This window comes from Pristis pectinata, chromosome 1 (genome assembly GCF_009764475.1).
Source record: "Pristis pectinata isolate sPriPec2 chromosome 1, sPriPec2.1.pri, whole genome shotgun sequence".
Taxonomy (NCBI): Eukaryota; Metazoa; Chordata; class Chondrichthyes; order Rhinopristiformes; family Pristidae; genus Pristis; species Pristis pectinata.
Genome location: NC_067405.1, coordinates 59323620 through 59344765, shown reverse-complemented (window position 1 = coordinate 59344765; position 21146 = coordinate 59323620). Strand labels below are relative to the sequence as shown.

The 21146-nt window shown below is 39.4% G+C and overlaps 1 protein-coding gene across 2 annotated transcripts; it reads right to left on the bottom strand.

Moving 5' to 3' along the window:
• Positions 1-7053: 7053 nt before the first annotated feature.
• Positions 7054-21055, bottom strand: maip1 (matrix AAA peptidase interacting protein 1). 2 transcript variants are annotated; one of them, XM_052027146.1, is made up of 5 exons: positions 20725-21055; positions 16025-16096; positions 15296-15422; positions 13349-13499; positions 7054-10714 (listed from the first exon to the last, which is right to left on the bottom strand). In XM_052027146.1, exons 1-5 carry the CDS (start codon positions 21019-21021, stop codon positions 10636-10638), a joined length of 726 nt encoding a protein of 241 aa, XP_051883106.1. In that variant the 5' UTR covers positions 21022-21055; the 3' UTR covers positions 7054-10635. The 2 variants fall into 2 exon arrangements, with proteins under 2 accessions (XP_051883106.1, XP_051883116.1); XM_052027156.1 differs by lacking the exon at positions 13349-13499 and having other exon boundaries at positions 20725-21045.
• Between the last annotated feature and the right edge of the window lie 91 nt (positions 21056-21146).

The following is a 21146-nucleotide window of genomic DNA, read 5'->3' as shown; positions in this document are numbered from 1 at the left end:
GCTTGGGAATGCAGGATAATAAGATCAAGAAGGCAAAATGTTTCCTGCTGATAACTCTAATAGAATTAATTGATCAGAACAGAGTTCAAAACTGTTTTGATTTCATTACCTGGGAGAAAGCTCCACCTCTACCCCCAATGCACCCTCCAGCAAATCATCCAAATTAAGCATTCCCAAAGTGTAAATGCAAACATCAGCATTCTCCTATCTCAATGTGAATCGTTTCCTATTCTGCATCCCAAAATCAGTATCAATTCAAGCAATTCTTTGTCCTTTCCACAACCTGCAAAGTGTTCAAACTCACCTGAGCCATGAATATGAGATCTATCATTGATAAAACTTAAACTGCACATTAAACAAGTCTCTCATTCTATTTCACCAAAATCACAGAAAACTGAGGACTAAGGTAGAAAAGATGTCTGCATTTAGTGCTTTACAAACCGCTGGAATATTATCTAAAGTTTGTGTTAACCAGATGAAGAGACAATCAATGAATGGATGAGGCATGTCATTCTCTACACTCATGATCGATGCAGTTGAGATACGTAAAGCATTACTCTCATCTCTCATACTTCTGAGTTGACCACCATCTTCACTAAAGCTGAGATCCATTTCATGAAAATTATATTGTTTAGATTTTTGATCTGCAGATGAAGCTGGAGCATACAATATATAGGCAGTATCATCTGGAATCCCTACCACTTAGAACAAGGGCAGCAGGTACATGAGAACATCACCAGTGATATTCCCCATTCACACTATACACCACCCTAACCTTTATATATATCATTGTTCATTTATGGTTAGTGGGTGAAGATCTTCAAGCTCCATGCTAACAACAATGTAAAAGTATCTTCACCATACAGAGGTTCCAAGGGCAGATTTAGATAAGCAATAAATGTGGGCCATATCCCATGTACGGGTAAAAGATGGTATTGTACCTCCCGAAGTACAAGGATAGTGGCTAAATGTTGATGCTTTGTTTCAGTCACACACTCCCTCTTGTGGCAATATATTGCCAGAGCTCATCAAGTAGGAGTAGGAAGCATTAACAACAAGAAGACCAACAGTGAATCAATGAATACCAATGTTTATTTATGTAAAGTTTAGATTATGAACTTCCACCTACAAGTAATTGTTGCAATTGTTTATAATGAAAAGTTCCAGGGGTTTTAATCAATTTTTTTACATTTAAAATTCTTATTTCTTTAGATCAGGGAAGGATTAAGGTGGGCTCAACTTGCTCACTTGGAAGAGAATCCAAAACCTCAGGAGAAGTTTAGGAATGGCGGAATGGTGCAGCTGGTGGGGCTGCTGCCTCACAGCTCCAGCGATCTGGGTTCAGTCCTGACTTTTGATGCTGCCTGTGTGGAGTTTCCTTGTTCCCCCTGTGATTGCTTGGGTTTCTTTCAGTATCCTCCCACATCTCAAGGACATGCAAGTTTGAGGGTTAATTGGCCACTGTAAATTGCCCCTAGTGTTTAGGTGAGGGGTGGGTAGAATCTGGCAGGGGTGGGGAGTTAAGGCAAAGATGGGGAGAATAAAAATGGGGATAGTGTAGGAATAGTGTTAATGGATGCTTAATAGCTGGTGTGGACTCTGTGGCCGAAGAGCCTGTTTCCATGCCATACCTTCTACGATTCTATGCACCTCGAAGCAAAGATTTTAAAAAATTGTAATTAAGTGGTAAGATATTCTAAAAAATTACCAGAGATGCAGTTTTCTCTGGACAGGCATGGGATTATGAAGAGCACAGTAAATGAAGTTCTATCAGTGTGTTTATCTTTTTATATTAAACAAGAATGACTAACAATAAAACCTGAATTAAATTCAGGAGGAAACTAAAACCCGTGTAGAGGTGACATGTTGGAGATAAGTTCAGAGAACCAGTGTGATGTAACACCAATCCATGCCCACCAATCTACACAAAACAGAAGGAATTAAACAAACTCTTTGCACAGTTCCCAGGACCAGATTCTGTAACTGTATAGCTAGAGGTCTGGAACCATTTTTATCCAATAACCAATCATGTGCAATGTGGTTAACAGTTTTTACGTAACTGGCCTAGAAGTGAATGCTGGCTTAATGGAATGTTGATATTAGATATTTATTCAACGTCTGAATTTTTGTCCTTCCAGAGTCTCGCAGGAGATTTAGGGTGTTTTTTTTAGATGAACTAGTTAGAATGTCAAATGTATTCACCATCTCATGTGCACTTATTCTAATACATCAGTTTTCAGATGAGACACAGCTAACCATATTCAAGAGCTGTTGGAATAATTTTGTGACGTGCCCAGCCGCGCAAAAAGCTGAGTCATAAATGTTGTTGCCAAAGGAGAAGATGGTTTCATAAGAACATAATGGAAATGACCATGTAGTTTTCAAGCTTGCTCTGTCATTCAATGAGTTCATGATCACCCACTTTCCCAAACAACCCATGTATCCTCTGATTCCTTTAGTATCCACAAGTCTATTGATCTCAGCCTTGAATACACTCAATGCCTTCGGTGACAGCCAATTTCAGGGATTTATAACTCTCTGCACAAAATTTTTATCCTGATCTCAATTCTATAAGTCCAAATCCTTATCCTGAGTGTGTGCTCCTTAATTCTAGACACTCCAGCTAGAGGAAACAGCCTTTGAGCATCTACCCTGTCAATTCCTCATGAGGATTTTGTGTGCCTAAGTCAGGTCCCTCCCATTCTTCTAAACTTCCCTCTTACTCAACCTCTCCTGAATGCATAGCTCCCTCATCTCAGCATGAACATACACTTCATTCACTAGAAGAGAGACCAAAACTGCACAAAGTACTACAATGTGATTTCAACAAAGCTCTGTGTAATCTCTGCAAGACCTGCTTAATTTGTACTCCAATCCCCTTATAATAAAAGCCAACATACCATTTACCTTCCTAATTCTTTGCTGTATATGTGCATTTCATTTGTGGTGCATGAACTAGCACTCCAAGTCCTGTACACCAATGTTCACTAGTTTGTCATCGTTCAGAGATATTGTTGGAAGCATGTAACCTCTCATTTCCTACATTATGCTCCATCTGCCAGTTTCTTGCTCATTTTCATTAACTGCCTATGACTACGCACACTGCAGTCTCTTACATCTCAGCTTTCCTTACTGCTTTGTATCAACGATGTTACTGTTTCTTCATCTGTCATTGATATAAATTTACTAGATATGACACATCATTGATCCCTGTGGCATCTCACTATTAACAGGCTGCCAATATGTAATGACATATTTATTCCTCTTGCATCTTCTGTCCTTGAACCTATCCCTTACCTATGCTAATGTTGCCTCCAATTCCATGAGCCTTGCAAGGCCATTTGTGTGGTACCATATCAAATGACTTTGAAAATTTATATACCGTATACTCTATCCAGCTATTCTGCCTTCTCCACCCTGCTTGCTGCATCTGAAACATCTGTTAGATTAATCTAACACAACTTACTCCACAGTAAAACATATATACTATGCATAATTATAATTTTCTACAGGCCCAAGGACCACATGTTTCAAGCATTATGTCAACAGCCTAAATCATCAATTGCTTCCATTCCCCCCCATCCTCCCGCCCCCCCGCCCCCACTTTTCTCTTCTTCATTAAATGCCGGTGTTATATTTGATGTAATCCCAACTGCAGGGTCTATTATAAATTTTATAAGATCATTACTAATAAACCTGCTATGTCTGCAGCAACTCAGATTGCAAGCTTTTGGGTCAAAGGGATTTAATTTCTCAATTACTATTAAAGGCAAAGTACTCTCATTAGACTTTTACTTCTCCTCATTTCTGCTACAATCGTTGCAATGAAGACAGATGCAACATATTTAATGCATCGTCCATTTCTTTATTCCCCATTATATTTATTTCTATCACTGTGTCAATGGAACCCATGTTTATTTTTCCTATTCGCTTACTTATGAGTCACACGTACATTGAAGTAGTGTGTTCTGGGAGCAGCCCGCAAGTGTATAACTGTAGAAACTATTGTGATATTTGTTTTATACTCAATTGATCCTTTCCCTCTTCATTAATTTTTTGGTCATACATGACTGCTTACTAAAACTCTCCTAATCCTTTGATATATTTCTCTTCCTGGCAACATTATTTTCTCCTTATCCTCCTTACTTAGCCATGTTTGGATGACTTGTGGTCTTCCTCCTGCAGCCCACCCCCACCCCCAGACAGACCATACATTCATTGAGAATTTTGATTTTTTTTTGGCAGCAAAACTTTCAATCTAATTTCCCAATCTACCTTTGTTAATTATGCTATATCTACATAATTGCTGTTAAATTCATGGCTCGAGTTTTTTTGATTGATGCATCTCTTTCGAACTGCAAACAAATTTGCATCATCTTGTGGTCACTTTTGCCCAGGAGAATCCTTATTGTGAGATTCTGAATTAGCCTTGTCTCATTGAACAAGTTGTTCCTGAGATAATTCCATGAGGTATTATTCTTGAAAATGAACTCATTTCCAATGTTTGCTCATTTAATTCACCCAGTCTATATGAATACTAAAATAAAAATGGAAAATGCTGGAAATACTAAGTAGGTCAGGCCAAATCTGTGGGAAGGGCAACAGAGCTAACATCTCTGATTAAAGACCCTTTGTCAGAACTGAGGAGGAGACAAAAGAAGCTTGTGAAACTGCAGGGATGGTGGGAGGTTTCTGATCAGTTAAAACCAGGGTGATCATGGAATAAGTCATAAACAAGGTTATCTGGTCAATGAGTGTGAATGGGAGCAGTCAGAGAGTGAGAACATAGACAAGTATGTGGGAGTTGCAAGATGCAGAACAGGAATACATACCCAGTACATCAGGCTGAGCATGTCCCTCACTTCTAGTGGGAAAAAAAATACAACAGGCTGAGCCAATATCACAAATAGATGACTCATGGAGACAGAAATCAAGTTACCCGAATATGTAGAATTCAATATCGAGTCCAGAAGGCTGCATCATGCCCAGCCAGATGATGAGCTGTTCCTCAAGCTTGCATTGGGCCTCACTGTGACAGTACTGGAAGCTACAGACCGATGGGTCAGAGTGGGAGTGGGATGGAGAATTAAAGATGCAGACAACGGGAAAGCTCAGGGTCACCCCTGCGGACTGAGTGTGGGTGATCACCCAATCTGTTTGGCTTCTCCTGCTGGGTAATTCCTGCACCGTTTTGTCGATTTCTTTTGTCAATGTTCTCAGTCTCTAACTGCTCTCATTCACTCATTGATCAGATAACCATGTTTAGTTTATTCCTATGGTCATCCTGGTTTTACCCTATCAGAAATATCCCCTTCCCCATCCTCGCAGTTTAACAAGCTTCTTTTGTCTCCTTCTGAGTGCTGATGAAAGGTCATCGACCTGAAACATTAACTGTTTCTCTTTCCACAGATATAGCCTGACCTTCTGAGTGTTTCCAGCATTTTCTGCTTTTATTTTAGATTTCCAATATCTGCAGTTTTTTTCCCACTATCTGAATACAAATATTCTCTGGCACTATCTGTAATACTCTTTCAGCAAAGTTTTTTATTACTTTATTCCCTTTCCAGATATGTTCCTATAAATACACTGTAAATCACTCTAACCATTTTTTTTTGTCCTCTGTAATCTATCTTCAACATATTGATTTACTTTGTATTCTTCTAGGCCAGGAACACTTCTTATTACCACCCTCCTGTCTTTGTTTATTATCTGGACTAACCATCCAGTAAACCCCCTCTACTACACCTGCAACAGCCTGGCCTCCCAACTAATTTTCCATTTCTTTTGTCCCTTCTATATATGTGATTCATAACCTTGGTCTCCTTGTAACCATACTTCTGCAATACTATTAGGTCAAACCCATTAATCTCTATTAATGCCATCAATTTGCCACAATTCACTGGTCATAAACGTTGCTGATTTTAACAGAATTTACTATCCATTCCTAAATGTCTGCTGAACTACTTGGCTTGCTTAACCATTTCAGCCAGTTGTTAAGAGTGTGCTACTTAGATAGATCTGGAGTTATATATAGGCCAGACTGAACAACAGTGGCAGATTTCCTCCCCGAAGGATATTAAGGAACCAGATGGATTTTGCAATGATCTGGTAGTTTTATGACCACCATTACTGATACTATCTTTATATTCTGAATTTATTTTTTAATTACTTGAATTTATATTCCCCAACCATTGTGGAACTCTGTACTGCAGTCTTTTGGAAACAAGCCCAGTAATATACTTTGATTATGTGAAACTTAATGCACTTAACAAGGTGGTTAGCAACATGAAAAGAAGAGCTGTCACACTCAGATGAAGGGATTTTTGGGAGTGTCTGAGGTGGTTCCATCAGGATTATGGCTCTATTTGCTTGCCGTGTAAGACAATCCTGAACACATATCTAAAGAGAAACCAGGGGTCCAAGTTGTCAGTTCATCTCAAGTCAGTGCATGAGTTTTAAGTCTGGTAGAACAAGTGGTTCAGAGAAGTCTTACTATCCAAAATTTGTTATTTGTACAGGATTTGCATAGTCAAAATGGTAGAACATGTGGCTTACATAATAAAGGACAGCAGTAAGCGGGCCCATTTCACTGAAAGCCTACTTTTTGTTCATTCAACAATATGCAGCTAAAAAGTCCTCGTAACTGAGGGAATCTAACTTTTAGTACCTCTTGACACTCTTCAGCTGGTTATTAGGAATCAAAGGGAGACCCCACCCATATGAAGACGAGCAGCGGTAGTGACCCTGGTAGAATGTTAAGTGCAAGTCTGATAGCTGTTGTACAGGGGAAGACCAATAGAAAGTTGATGGGGGGGGGGGGGGGGTGGAGAGAGAGAGAGAGAGAAGTTTTAGAAATACACCCTAAATGATTTAACCATTTAATGTATGGCAACAAAGGTGATTCATGCACTAGCAAACCTGCTGTTGTGTCTGATACTAGGCTACAAACTTGATAAAATTAACATTCAATGGAAAATAGGAAAGGTGGGGAGGAATGGACACAATTTGATGAAATGAAGACATTACCAATATAATCTGCAGGGTAAAAAGCGGCAATATAATATAAACTAGCTTTGCAGCAGCAGTGTATGCAGATTAGAAACAAATATAGTATTTTAAAGACCTTTAAAATTCAACAAACAAGCTTCAGTATTACCATTTACAAATTCAAATGCCACATCATTTTCAATTGACACAGCTGAGTACACCAAGCAGGCTTTATTATCACTTTCTAATCTGGTGTCACTCTACTGTAAAAACTCAAAAGGACAGCTTTTTAAGCAAGTTTATTCATTAAAAACACATTTTCATCATCAATGGCGATTTAACAAAAAAATTAACATTCACTTTATAAAATTTTAGAAAATACTGCCAAGAAAGTTACAGAAAAAATATCAGTGTTTAATTTGTATTCTGCTACTTTTCAGTAAACTGTATATAAAAGACAGTACATATGATCATAAGTCCTTCCATGTCCTTAATTGTAAGACAGTTACAGTGAAGCTATCACCAGAAGGATGCCAGAATTCATTGCTATAAAAATTCTAGAAAAAAAGTATTTCATTTCCTAAAAGTCAACTCAGTTCAGCTGTTATACTAAGTTTACTTCTTGCAAAACTGCAAGTTATGGGCAGTTGAGTTCCAACCTTCTTCTTTTGAAGAGTTCCTTCAATTTCACAATCCTTTCTGAGAGAGCAGCTTAATCTTCTCCCTCCTACGCCACATTTCTTCCACCCACCAGGAGATGTTCTAAGAACAGCATTTTTTTAAAACCACATAATATAATCAAGCACAGAAATTTGCCTTATGTGGAGTCTGGGGGAAGTGGTAGCAAAGGGAATACATCCATGGTTGTAACGGGAGTTACACTGACAGAGTTCAAGGATAACAAATGATCTCATTCAAACAACCATTTCAAATTTAAATTACTTCTTCACTTTTTTTTTGCAAATTGACGTCTTAGTTATCCTCAACTGTGTACAAAAATAAACCCCAGAAGGCAAACTACAGAGTTTACTAGTAGTACTGCACTGCAAGCAAAGGAGGAGGTTGGATCTTCACGGGATCTCTGCAAATCAGTTGCTGCATTAGAAGTATAGTCACCCTTCACTATAATACTCCTGTTAGGAGAACTACAATACGAGTTAACAGAAAGGGATCAAACTGCTTAAGTAATTAACATTAATTGTAAAAGGGGGTGTGCCATGTGTATAATTCTTAAGCTGAAAATATTTCAAGCCATTTTAAACTGCAAGTGTATTATTCCTGTTCAGTCAGCAAAATAAAAGTTACCCAAATGATCTCCATATTCTGGAGTACCCGGCATGGCACACTTTTGATTCAAATTGTCATTAAGAGAACAGAGCAGTGCAGAGTACCTCAATTCATGTTTTCCTTCCTTAAATGGAGGAAGTAGAATGTGAATCAGAAGTTAATTCTTCCAAACTTTTCTCAATTTCTTGTAGAAAAATTGCTCTGTTCCTGTTTATACAGTCAACAAGAACTAAACACTCGAGCCAACAAACATGAAGTGGTAAACATGTAGTGCATTACAGATGGCTGATTTCACCTCAACATAGTCAGTGACAGCAAATGGTTTTGTACCAATATTGTGAAGAATATATTTAGGAAGCATCTTTCATGGAGAATGATCAACACCTCGAGTGAGTTGCCAAGAGCATGATACCTGACTCATTTAAGAATCAATTAGATGATTCTTGAAGAATGAGATCAAAAATTAGTCATGAGCCTACTTCATCAGAATATCAATGCCAAAAGCAATACTAATTCAAAATGTTACAAAATGTTTATGACCTGCACACTGTATACCAAAATTTATCAGATACTATATCAATAAAATTGCACTTTTGCAGGTTTACATTGCATATTATAGACATGTCCTTGTGTTACATTTAAACTAGAATCCATGGACAGTCTGGCACTATTGAGATTGCCAGAACATCTGACATTAATTAAAAGCATCAAGAAAACAAGTTCTCTAATCATGCAGCTGGTAAGCGCACAGGCTACTGAGAAAACAGCACTGCAAACTAGCAGGCCCCAGACTGTGTGAAGGCCACCGATTTAGCTGCATGACACTTGAATGCAATAACTGACTTTCCATTTGCTGGAAAGAAGAAAAACCATGTGGCTCGCATCAGATTACCATCCAGTTGCCCCTGTTGAAAAATTGCATCAGTGGAAACAGGATCAAACATCTTACATATTAAACCTCTTGGTTGTCAGTTATTGCCTGTAGAACCAAATCATGCAGAAGTTAGAACTTCAGAACAAGTAACGTTGAGAGTATTTGTTTACATTTCCTGAATTACACTTTTGGTCCAATTTTGTGGGGAAAATGGCTATCTCTTATCTATTCATAGGCAGAAAAGGATATACATAAAAATACTGAGTTGAACTGAGGAGATATGATTTAGCATAGATAGGTGCGAGTTACTGCACATAGGATGTAAAATATAGGCCATAAGTTATTGAAGTTATTGAAATATTTATAGATTAATTTGAAAGGAACATTAGAATCCTACAGATCCAAAACTAAATATAAGCAATCAATTTAGAACAACAGCTAAAATGACAATAATGTATTGAATTAGAAAGACAAAGTAGTGGAATAAAAGCCAGAGAAAGCCATTGTTCAGATTGCTTAGCACATCTTAGACTACTCTTTCCAGTTCTGGTAAACAAGATAAGGGAGTCATTCAAAAAACTGGAAGTATAGAGAAGAGCCACACGACTGATTATCATTGTCAAAATTGTAAGAAAATGATCTTTTCAGACTCAGATTTTAGATCCGCAAGAGATGACTCTTACAGAACAATGGAACATTGACTGATTGACTGTGACTCATCGGCAAGTTTAGAATCATTATCAGAAAGCTCTTCTTTTACACGCAAACACACACGCAGAGCACAATGGACAATGACAATACTTGGGTAGAGTACTGGAATAAACCATAGCAACAATTAAGAAGTTGGAGCCTGCAGTAGATGAGTCCAAGACATTCATTGAAGGATGAACTATGGTGGACTGCTTAGTTTCCTAAATCTTTACAACCATCTTGTAATTTCATTAACAAGTAACTAGTACTATCTTTAAGTTGATGGAACATAATTTAAAGATTTTAGCCACTATTTTGCTGAAGATTTTATATGAATACTGAATGCACTGCCCCTCCAGGTTTTCTGGTTTTTTCCACACCTTCAACACCACAGCACACCTTCAGTCATCCCATTTTGCTGTATCCATCTGAAATTTTGTAGCAGCTTTCTCCAAGCTGCCGCATGCAGCTATTGTAGAAATACACCTTCGCAGTAAAAAACATTAAATCTGTCTGCTGAGAACATTGAATCAAAACAATCTGGGGGAAAAAAAATTACATTCACCTTGCAAATGGTCGAAGTCATAAAGTTTCTACAACTCATAGTGGCAAAGTTCTCAAACATTCACCAACAGTTATGGCAATGAAGATGCCATTAATTTGAGATCAGCGACAATATGCTTTAATTTTACATTTAAATAATACAACCTCCATTCAAAAGGAATTCAATCAAGTAAATCTGTATTATTATCTGTGAAACACACAGTGACATCCTTACAGTAAGATTTTCAGCAGAATTATTCCAATAGTTTAAAATGCTGTATCCTTGTAATGGTCCAGTCAGGGTCTACACCTTGTGTAAATTCTCGCCGAAATCTAGAGTTTAGTGAAGAATGAAACATTGGTTAGATTCAAGTGATATCACAAGAATATACTCTCATTCCCACCATTAAAATAAGTTGGAAAATAATAAAATTCACAGTTGTGTAGTAAGTTTTCAATATGTTCAATTGAGTTTAGAAGAGTGACCTTCTAGTGCTCTTCCAGTTATAGAGTCACAGAGAGTCATAGAGTTGTACAGCAGAGAAATGGGCCCTTTGGCCCACCACATACACGTCAACCTTTTTACCCATCTACACTAATCCCACTTCCCCACCTCTGAACAAATTAACTTATTTGTGGGAACATATGTGGGCCCTCATACTCATTATCCACTCTGGGCAATGCAGTCACTCAGTCCAGCAGTCTTGAACATTAGTTGAAGTATTTCAGGATGGTTTAAGGTCAGGAAAGGCACTATATAACTACACAGTTTTCTTTCATCCTAGCTACTTATATTTTTCAACAAAAATATTTTTCTAATGATTTGCATTGCTCAGCTCTATCATGCATTACCAAATATTATTTAGAGAAAGTGAGCATTTTGAACTGTGTGGGAAAGTGGCGAAAATAACAAAGATTTGCAAATTGAATTTTAGAAGTATTTAAGGATACCGAGTCAAACAATGCTTGATCCAGATTGTTTTGCCTTTTTCAAACCCAAATCAATAGCATTCCTAACTTTAGTTCTTTGGCAGTCCCTCGGGATCGAGGATGGCTTGTTTCCACTCTGATTTTGATGTTTGAGGTAGCTAATGAAGCCAAGGTGAGATCCACAGACTCTTCCACATTTTGGGCAGAGGTGGGCAGTGGAAATTTGAGAGGCGCTGCATTCCATCCACCATTTATGCAGGACCTTTTGAGGCTTGGTCTTTTCATAATGTTTTAATACTCCTCAAGGAATCATTATGCCAAAATTCTTACTATGAGGATGATACTGTACTTTTCACAACCAGTGACAGATTTACTAGATTAAAAGGTAACACGTCTAATTTAAGCACTTGGTATAACACTATCTGACATAAACACTTTCTAGCGTACCCCTAAAAGGCATCAGCTATCAACTTACACATTTCGATCAGGTTTAGTGATGCTATAAATCATGGGCAGATTTGTGGTGTGGGCCCAGACAAATGGGGAACAGGATTCACATTGTAATCCAATAAAACTGTGACAAATAGGATACAAATGGAATCAAAACAAGTACAGCACAGGAGGAGGATATTCAGCCTAGATTGCCTATCCCAGGCAGTTAAGCACATGCTCTAGATCATATACAACAATTACAGTCATTTGTGCACGATGAGCACCTAATAACAAGTTTGAATTTTAAAAAACTAACCTCAATGATATATCCCCCAAGTCAAATGGAAACCAGTCTGGTAAACTATGAAACAGTAATACTCAACAGAATCACTTCATTAATTTAAAATAAAATATCCATGCAATGGCCCTGTCAGGATTGTTTAAAAATGTTTCAACTACATTCAAGCCCAGGTAAGCAACGTTCTGCCCCCCTGATTTTGGGTTGTTCTTATGAGCTCTTCTATGATCTTCCACTACATACAACTGAATTACGTTGTCATAATGGCCTAAGGCCAAGATAAACTCTCTCAGATCAAAAGCAAGTGAGTGGAGGCCAGCAATACTTTCAATTACGAGTCTATTGCCCAAAAGTTACTTTTCACAGGCATTAGCCTTCAACATCTCAAACTCAAATATCATTTCAGTAATTTCATAACAATTGTTGCTTAAGGCAAATAAAATTAGATACCTAAAATAGTAACTAAAACACTGGTTAACATTTTTGGACTTTTCACTTACAAAGCTCCCTTTAGAGTGGTTTCATTAAAAAAATTCTATTGGGTGAAGGCCATTCAGTCTATTACATCTACAGTTCCAACAATCCCACTCCCCTGCACAGCAATACCCCTTGGCCGCTCTCTTTTTGCACCTGTCATAACACTGTATAACATTGTACTATTAGCCTGCATTTTCTCTCCTCACTCTTCCTGTCAAAGTACTTCAGTTCAAATATTTCCTGTTGAATTCCATCTGCCACTTGTCCACTAACCTGTCCAATTGGTATTATCTTCCTTGGTATTTACTACATTACCAGGTACTGTACAAATTTCAAATGACCGCAAATGTAACAAATGACGTGCAAATGACGTGTAATATCCGGTAGTACATTACTTCTTCTTCCGCCTTATGTTGGTTACCCATAGTATCACAAATCTAGCTGCAACTCCCCAAGCAATTAGGCAGAGACAACTTGCTTCAAAACAGTCTATCTCTGTGATTCAAAGCTTCCAGTTCAGCCAGAGGTGAGATTAAAATACCACATTAAAAAGTAGAATATTGATTCAACATCATTATGAGGTCCCTGTAATGGTAAAGCAGCACAACCCATAAACTGTGACCAACAACCAGCTTGCCATAGAACCATACAGCACAAAACAGGCCCTTTGGCCCACCATTCGGCCCTTCCAGTTAAATGCAGGTATAGTAAGCAGTTAACTTCAGAGCTTTATTGCACATTCACTTAGTACAGAGCATAAAACTCAACACAATTCCCAACTAAACAAGAGGACATTACAAACAGAACATCATAGCATAAAGGAATCTTACTCATAATTTGCTGTGAGAAGGCGCTTGCTTTCTTTGCTGCTTTCATCACCAAATACTACTTGAAACACTTTAGTTCCCTCAGGTGTCTCATCAGGAAGGTCAACATCAGTCAGGTACCAGTAACGCATTATGATACTGACAAATTTTCTACCTGTTAAAATGACAAAATTCAATGGCAAGTACCTTATAGCATAACGAATAAAACCAATATGATGTAGAACAGAATTCCAATTGAGAGAAATTGGAAATGTTGTTCAAACTTACAAAACGTACTGAACAATTGAAGCATCAAAACAGAAAAAGGAGCAAAACCAATAAAACAATACCACTCCAACACATCTTGTATCGCATTTGATGCTGGAAGGTTAAACATGCTACCACTTGACTTCTAATTTTCCTTCTCACACTGATGCTACAGTACAGCAACCAAGCACTATCGTCATTCAGTATCTCGCCAGATGATTTTCCCCATGACACAACTCTGTTACCACAAGGAACCAACAAGCAGGTTTGATTTCTGCTACAATAGTTCAACAGAGGCTCTTCAGCTTTCTGGGGCTTTGAGGCAGCCTTCATAGGGTTAATGTGCAACTGTTTTCTTATATTGATTCTTTTGATTACTTCAATTAAATGAACGGATATCATAGCATTCCTAATTGCAAGTGCTCCCACCGTTTAGGAAAGTCTAACTTGTGTGCAGTTCTGGTATACAGTCTGGGCACGATGAAAAATCACTACATTTCCCTTCAGTGTCAGCTTGGCATCCTGATAGTATTTTTATATGAGTCAGGTCATGGATGCAGTGAAGAAATGCAACATCAACCTAATTAAAACAATAGGATGTGGTTCACAAGGAAAGGAAGGCAAAATATAACTCTGGTTAACTGAAGCAAACATGATAAGGAACAAAAACAAAACAACTGCAAAGTGTGTTCGAACTGTCAATCTTCCAATTAAAGGACTCAAGATGGGAACTGTTCCTGAGGAAGGTTCGGGACAATAAAGGGAAATTGGAAATGAGGACGGAGAAAAAGACAGAATAAAAAGTAGTGTTTCAGCAAGCCCAAGGCAACATCTAAGTCAACACGGGCAGCCAGCCAGAAAAAAGGACAGTGAAATGGTGTGGCCCAGGTTATTCTGGGTTGAGGGGAGTTGCTTTTAGAATTCAAGTAATATGGAGGGGTTTGGCTAATAAATCGTGGCCATGGCTGCATTCATAAAAAAATTGTACATGGATGGTAAAGTGATCAATAGAAATGGCTTTGTAAATAGTGGAAACCTCGGTTCAAATGGCTTTGTAAAGAAGAGATGAGGGGAGAATTAATAGATGTGGTGTGAGAAAATGGTGGGTGTTCAACGAGAAGAGTGAGATTCTCAGAGGACAGAAATACAGAGAAATTAAAGACAACAGAATTATGGGAAGAGAAATCATGAGATGCACAGTGCAAGACAAACGAGAAAAAGTTTTTAGCTAAGAGCTTACACAGTGGAGTGGGAGGCAAAGATTTTGAAGAAAGACAAATGGGCAGTACAAGGTGAGGTGCTCCAAGGAGCAGAGGTGCCATAGAATGAAGAGAAACAAAGAAAGGAATCAACCAGGAAAGACAGTGCCAACATAATTAAACCAAGGAATTTACTAAATATTGCACCCAGAAGGTTACCTCCATCCAATAGGAAATGGGAATGAAATTTTATTAAGGGTCACGATGTCAAAGGATGTTAAGATGTCATATTTATATGACAGCAATTGTTCTGTAGGGCAAAATAGAGAGGACATGTGGTTAAGAATGTTGCAGTACAGCTAATCCAAAGGAGCCTTAACAGCAGCCTTTCAGGAAATACACCCTGCAAATACTTCATCACAATGTAATAAAACAATACAGATTATAGAGTTCTGTGTAATACCCACAACAGTTTCAGCTGTTCGGTTTAATAAATAAAACAAACCTTGGTTATCATAATAAATTCCAACATCGCCTGGTGTGCTATACATAATTTCTTCCAGATCAGCAGCTAAGGCCTGCCTGCGGTTAGCTGGCAATGCTGAGCATTTTTCTTCCAGCTCTTCCAATGCCTGTACAGAAAACACTTACATTTGGATAACAAAAAAAACATACTCACTAACAGATATAGATCATCTGCTTAATACAGAATAGTTTATCCATGAAATGAACAAAATAAGTTAGAGATCACCTACAATGAGATTTACATTTATATAAAATGTCTCTGATCTAATCTTTTCAATTTAAAGGAGAAATACAATGTTGAAGCATATGTTTAAGTAAATAGCTATTGAACTGTTTTGATACAACAATCAGAAACCGGTTCCTTCCTCTGATAATTTATAAGTAAATTTGAAAAGTAAATGTCCAAAAACTAAAGAGAATACATAGATGCTAATGATTGGAAACAACACACTGCAAATGATCCCCTTAATCAGTATCATTGTAGTTAGTTTGCCACATAGCTCAAAAGCTGAACCTATGGGCTATTTAGAGCCTTTGCAGGCACATATTTAAGAAAATTGCTGTGGTAATGTGTTTTACATACAAACTATTACATGGATCTCTTCATGGACAAGAAGTTACTGTTCTTTTTTAAAACATGTATAATTCCCAAAATAAAAATGCTGAGATATTTAATCCAAAAATCAAATGAAAATAAGTTGTGTGTTACCTCTTTAGATACAAGATCCTTCAATTCAACGAAGTTACACTGTGATAGCATCTTTGACACATGTACAAAGGCCTATGGAAGAAGTTAATAGGAATTGTATGAGGTTTTACTTTCAGAATCATTTCTAATATGCACATCAAATTATATATTTTACAGCTGGCAGGAAAGAGAAAATGAAAAAATATTTTATGTTGCATTGCATTACAAGCAATATGACACTGAGCTTTCAATCAACTAGAAAAAAAACTGTCAAGGATGTTGTTTTATCAGTAAGTTACAATAAGCATAGTACCATGTAAATCTTGATTCAGGATTCTCTGCTGAAGGCCTAGGATAGAGGGTATTGTTTCCAGCAGATGCCGCAAATAGTTGGGTACAGGCTCCTGCAACTTGGCTCTCAGGACCCACGTTTCACATATATACTGAGTGCAAGTTAAATGCCCTATTCTATGACTGTGTAGCGGTTGCTACCGCGGAATGAACACAAGATGCTAGTTGTAGAGTTTTAGAACAGAACTGGTTTATTTTCCTGCCTTGCGCAGGCCTTTTATGGGAGACTGTTCCCGCCCAATGCAACCGGCAATGACGTATATGCTACGTCATCAAGTCTTTCCTGCGCGCAGGTTCTCCCCATCGCTCGGGGAAGATGAAGGCCCGCCGCCATCTTGGGCCTCGCCGCTCCGACGCCGTGCGACCCGACTGCCGAGCCGGTTCGCTTGCCCGAACGGTGAGTCGCTACACAAACCCCCCCCCAGAACCGGCGATACAGTCCCCAAGGTCCGCAGGCTGTACCAGCCGCCGCTTAGGGGGTCGGCCTCTGCGTCGTGGCGTTGAAACCTCGACCGGTTGTTGCAGATCTAAATGGACCAGTGTGAGGCGGTCCATCGTGAAAACCTGTTCCCTGCCCACAACGTCCAAAATAAAGGTGGATCCATTATTCCTGATGACTCGGAACGGTCCCTCATATGGTCATTGCAACGGCGCCCAAGGTGTGCCCCTGCGAACGAAAACGAACTTAGTCTCGTAGTTCTTTGGGCTGACAGGATGGGGCTTGACCGTGCCGTGAGGTGGGGAGCGGGGTCAAGTTGCCGTCCATTGTGCAGGTCCAAAATCCATTTGGACCGTCCGGGTCACCAATGTAGCGGCTGCTACTACAGAATGAACACAAGACGCTAGTCGTAGAGTTTCAGAACAGAACTGGTTTATTTTCCCACCTTGCGCGGGCCTTTTAAGGGAGACTGTTCCCGCCCAATGCAACCGGCAATGACGTATATGCTACATCATCAAGTCTTTCCCGCGCGCGGGTTCTCCCTGTCGCTCAGGGAAGACGAAGGCCCGCTGCCATCTTGGGCTTCGCTGCTCCGACGCTGTGCGACCCGACTGCCGAGCCGGTTCGCTTGCCCGGACGGTGAGTCGCTACAACTGGAAGGGACTGTTCCTCAGTTTCCAGTTGTGCTTCAGACCTCATCTTTGACTAACTGTTACAAAGGGAAGAGGACAAGTCAAAGGCCTTAAGTTTGCTCTTGTCTGCGCAGGGCAGCTATTATCATATCTGATTGGTCTGATTATCTGTCTCTCTTCTGCAGCCATGTTAATGCATGGGTGCCCCAAGGGGGGAACACAAAGTGTGCACCATAATATGCAATGCCCTCATGAACTACTGGACACCAGAGGGACTGACGTGCAATGTTGACACAGACAACATTTTGAAGTATTTCCTTTGCTTTATCTAAAAAATTGAGGTTTATTGATTGTGCTCCATTTTAAAAAAGGAGCATTTTGTTAATATCAATATGGCATTATCCTAATTGGCACTCAAAAGGGCATGATCTGGGTTTGTCAAACCTAGTGAGGAAGAAACTGAGTTAAGGTTAAAAAAGGATATAAAAACTATTAGATCTCATTCATTCTGCTGCAATTTACATTATTTCCTCAAGGAATCTGGGAGTCATTAGCAATATTATTGTTGATCAGACGTCCCTAACTGTCGTCACAATGATGGCAAGCTGCCTTCGTGAACTGCTGGTCTCCAATGTGGCATTGGCCCTCCTCCGATGCTGTTAGGCAGAGAGTTGTAGGATCTAGATCTAATAACAATGAATGTCAGAGACACATGACCATGTCTGGATGCTGTGCGACTTTGAAGGGAATCTGCTGGTACTGGGCGTTCCTGCTACCCTTTCCTTACAAACAGTAAATGTCAGAGGATTGGGAGTTGCTGTGATGCATTTTGTAGATGATACACAAGCAACAGTATAGATGTGGCATGGGATAACATACAAGCTGCTTTATCTTGCATGATAGCAAGCACTGAGTTGTTGTTGCATTTATCCAGGTAAGTATTCCATCCCATTTCTGGCTCATGCCTTGTAGAAATTGGAAAGATTTTAGGAAAACGGGTGATGAATCATACACAAGATCATATATAGCTTCTGACACGTATTGTCGCCAAGCACGGTATTGAGTACCTGGTTCAGTTATGGTGACACATGGGACATTAACTGTAGAGTAAACAATGATGGCAACACCACTGAACAAAGATGATGTCTTTACTCTTGTGGGAGATGGTGATTGCCTGGCACTTAGGAAGCACCTTGTGTACAAATTGTCTGCCATACTGCTTGAATTACAATAGCGACGATGATCCAAAATTATTTATTTGCTTGTGAAGAACTTAAGGATGAACAAAGGTCACAAAGTCATCACATACAAGAAAGTTCATTTTTTTCTTGTCATCTCCTCCACATCGGAAGTTGGGTTGCCTAAGAAACTAATCAACTGTATGCTGATAGCTAGAGAAACACCACACAGAAACTTTGGGTAGGCAAGGGAACAGAATCAGTGGGTTGAAGGACTGTCACATTCTGATGAATTCAATGCAGAATGTTTTTTGTGCTGTAACTTGTTTTGTGGTTATTTTTGGACAGCTCTCCATCTGAGCTGTTTAAATTGCAGCCTCTTCTGCATAAATTATGTCACTCTGCACTCTGGGGTCATGCCCATTTATTGTGTCGGTATGGGATAGTTATGAGTGTCAGTAGGTATGGGACAAGCAAATTTAAGATGGACTTTTAAGTGCAGCTGTTCCTTTTCTATGATAGTGGTTTTTAAAGGGTTTGGGAAATACTCTCCTTTTACTGAAAGGAAAATTATTTGGTGTATCTGTATATTCAGCTCTGCTACCATAATTACCTATTTCTTCCATCTTCATTGGCTTACTACCTTCCAACACATCCAATTCAAAATCTGAGTTCATATTGATGCAATGCCACGGCTTTACATCACCTTATCTACAAAATTCACAAATAGACCCATATTTATCTTCCAATTCTAGGCTCAAATGCATTTCTCTCCCTTTTTATGACCAAAGTCAGAAGCTTCAGTTATCTTGAACCTTGTCTACAACTCTACCACCAAAGTACTTTTGAAGCCTGATCACCATTATGATACAGGAAGTGTGACAGGTAATTTGTACAGACCAAGCTTCCTCTATACCTAGCTTGGAAGATTTTCCTCTACTACTCCATTCCCACTGGAATTAGCATGATTTCATTATACTCGTGCAAAGTACTTTTTTTTAAAATATACAAGGCATTTTGGTGAAGACATGCCATAATTACAATTTTTGCTAGATTCATAAAATCAACAAGTCCAATAATATTTCTTGAATTTATCAATAAATTTAAGTCAGATACATTTTACATGCAGGGCTTACTAAACACAACCAATGCACAAGAGTCAAGACATTTAAGTAGCTAAAGCTGCAAGCTCACTGGATAGTACCCTCAACTCTGAGGCAGAAGTTTCTGGGTTCATGCCCCATTTGAACCCAGAGTGGGCTTGAAGAGGAACACTTTGTTGTATAAATTAGCTGTCACATTACCTGCATTACAATAAGTTATCACACTTCAAAAGTACCTCACTCCCTGTAAAACATTTTGGAGTATCTTGAAAGAGACAGTAAAAAACATGATATAAATTTAAGTATCATTGCAGAAGCAAGTCATCCTCAATGTCAAGGGACTAAAAGAATGAGGTAAACAGAAGATGAACTAACAATCCAATCTCTTATTTTCAAAATTGTCATGCACTCATTCCAGCCAAAGTTTTAAAGATTAAGAGTAAATTAAAAAAACTGAGAATAAACTAATTTTGGCCAAGGATTGGTCATTATCCTCAAGGAACACAGTGGACTTTCAAATCTGCAAAAAGTGGTAACCACCAATGAGAAAGACATCATTCAACCCTCCCATTTATGCCAAGAGGTGTCATGTTACCCTCCCTGCTCTTACTTACATAAGCAGCTTTGTTGAACTTTCGTAATCAGTGAACATGTGGCTCAGAGAAATAGAAAACCAGTGACTTTACCATACAAGTTGCTCCTCTGCAATTTGGCAGCTACCAGCTAAACCAGATTCTATGCTCGAGTCGACGGTGATTTTCCCACTCAGTGGGCCGGGTCAAAAATGTATTGTCGTATTGGAGATAGAAATCCCCATCGCATTGTGCACTTAAAGAAATGTCATCCCCAAGGCTGCAAACAAGGAGGTGGGAGTAATCGATGTTTTTATGCTGCTTCCTCCCCCTACACCCACCCACCCACCCACCCACCCGCCCACATAACAACAAAGATCAGTTCTCCGGCTGCAGAGGTGCAGGTTTCCTGAATGAAGTCGGCACCAACCCTGTCCTACACTCACTTGTTTAGCACCAGCAGCAAACTCATCGAAGGTGAAGTCCTGGTCGAAATAAGCTCTAATCAAGAAGAAATACATCTTTGTGCGGGCCCAGGTGAAGGGGTTGGGGATACCGACCACCACCACCTTCTTGCTCGATCGCCGCGGGTCACGCTCCGAACTATAGCACCTGGCACAGGGGAGGGACGCCAGCGCAGGCAGGGGATCCGGAAACCTGGAGCACCGCTGCGCCCTCCGAGCCAAAGGCAGAGCGCTGAGGGCCAACCGCACCAGGCCCCAAGGCTTAGTGGGCAGCGCCATCTTACCCTCCCCTCCCTCTCACGTGCACCAGTATACGTCACCGCTACGTCAGAGCCACGGTTCTCTGCGTCTTCATTGGCGGCCGTGGGTCCGACCCCACAATGGCTCCGCCGAGCCCTGTACAC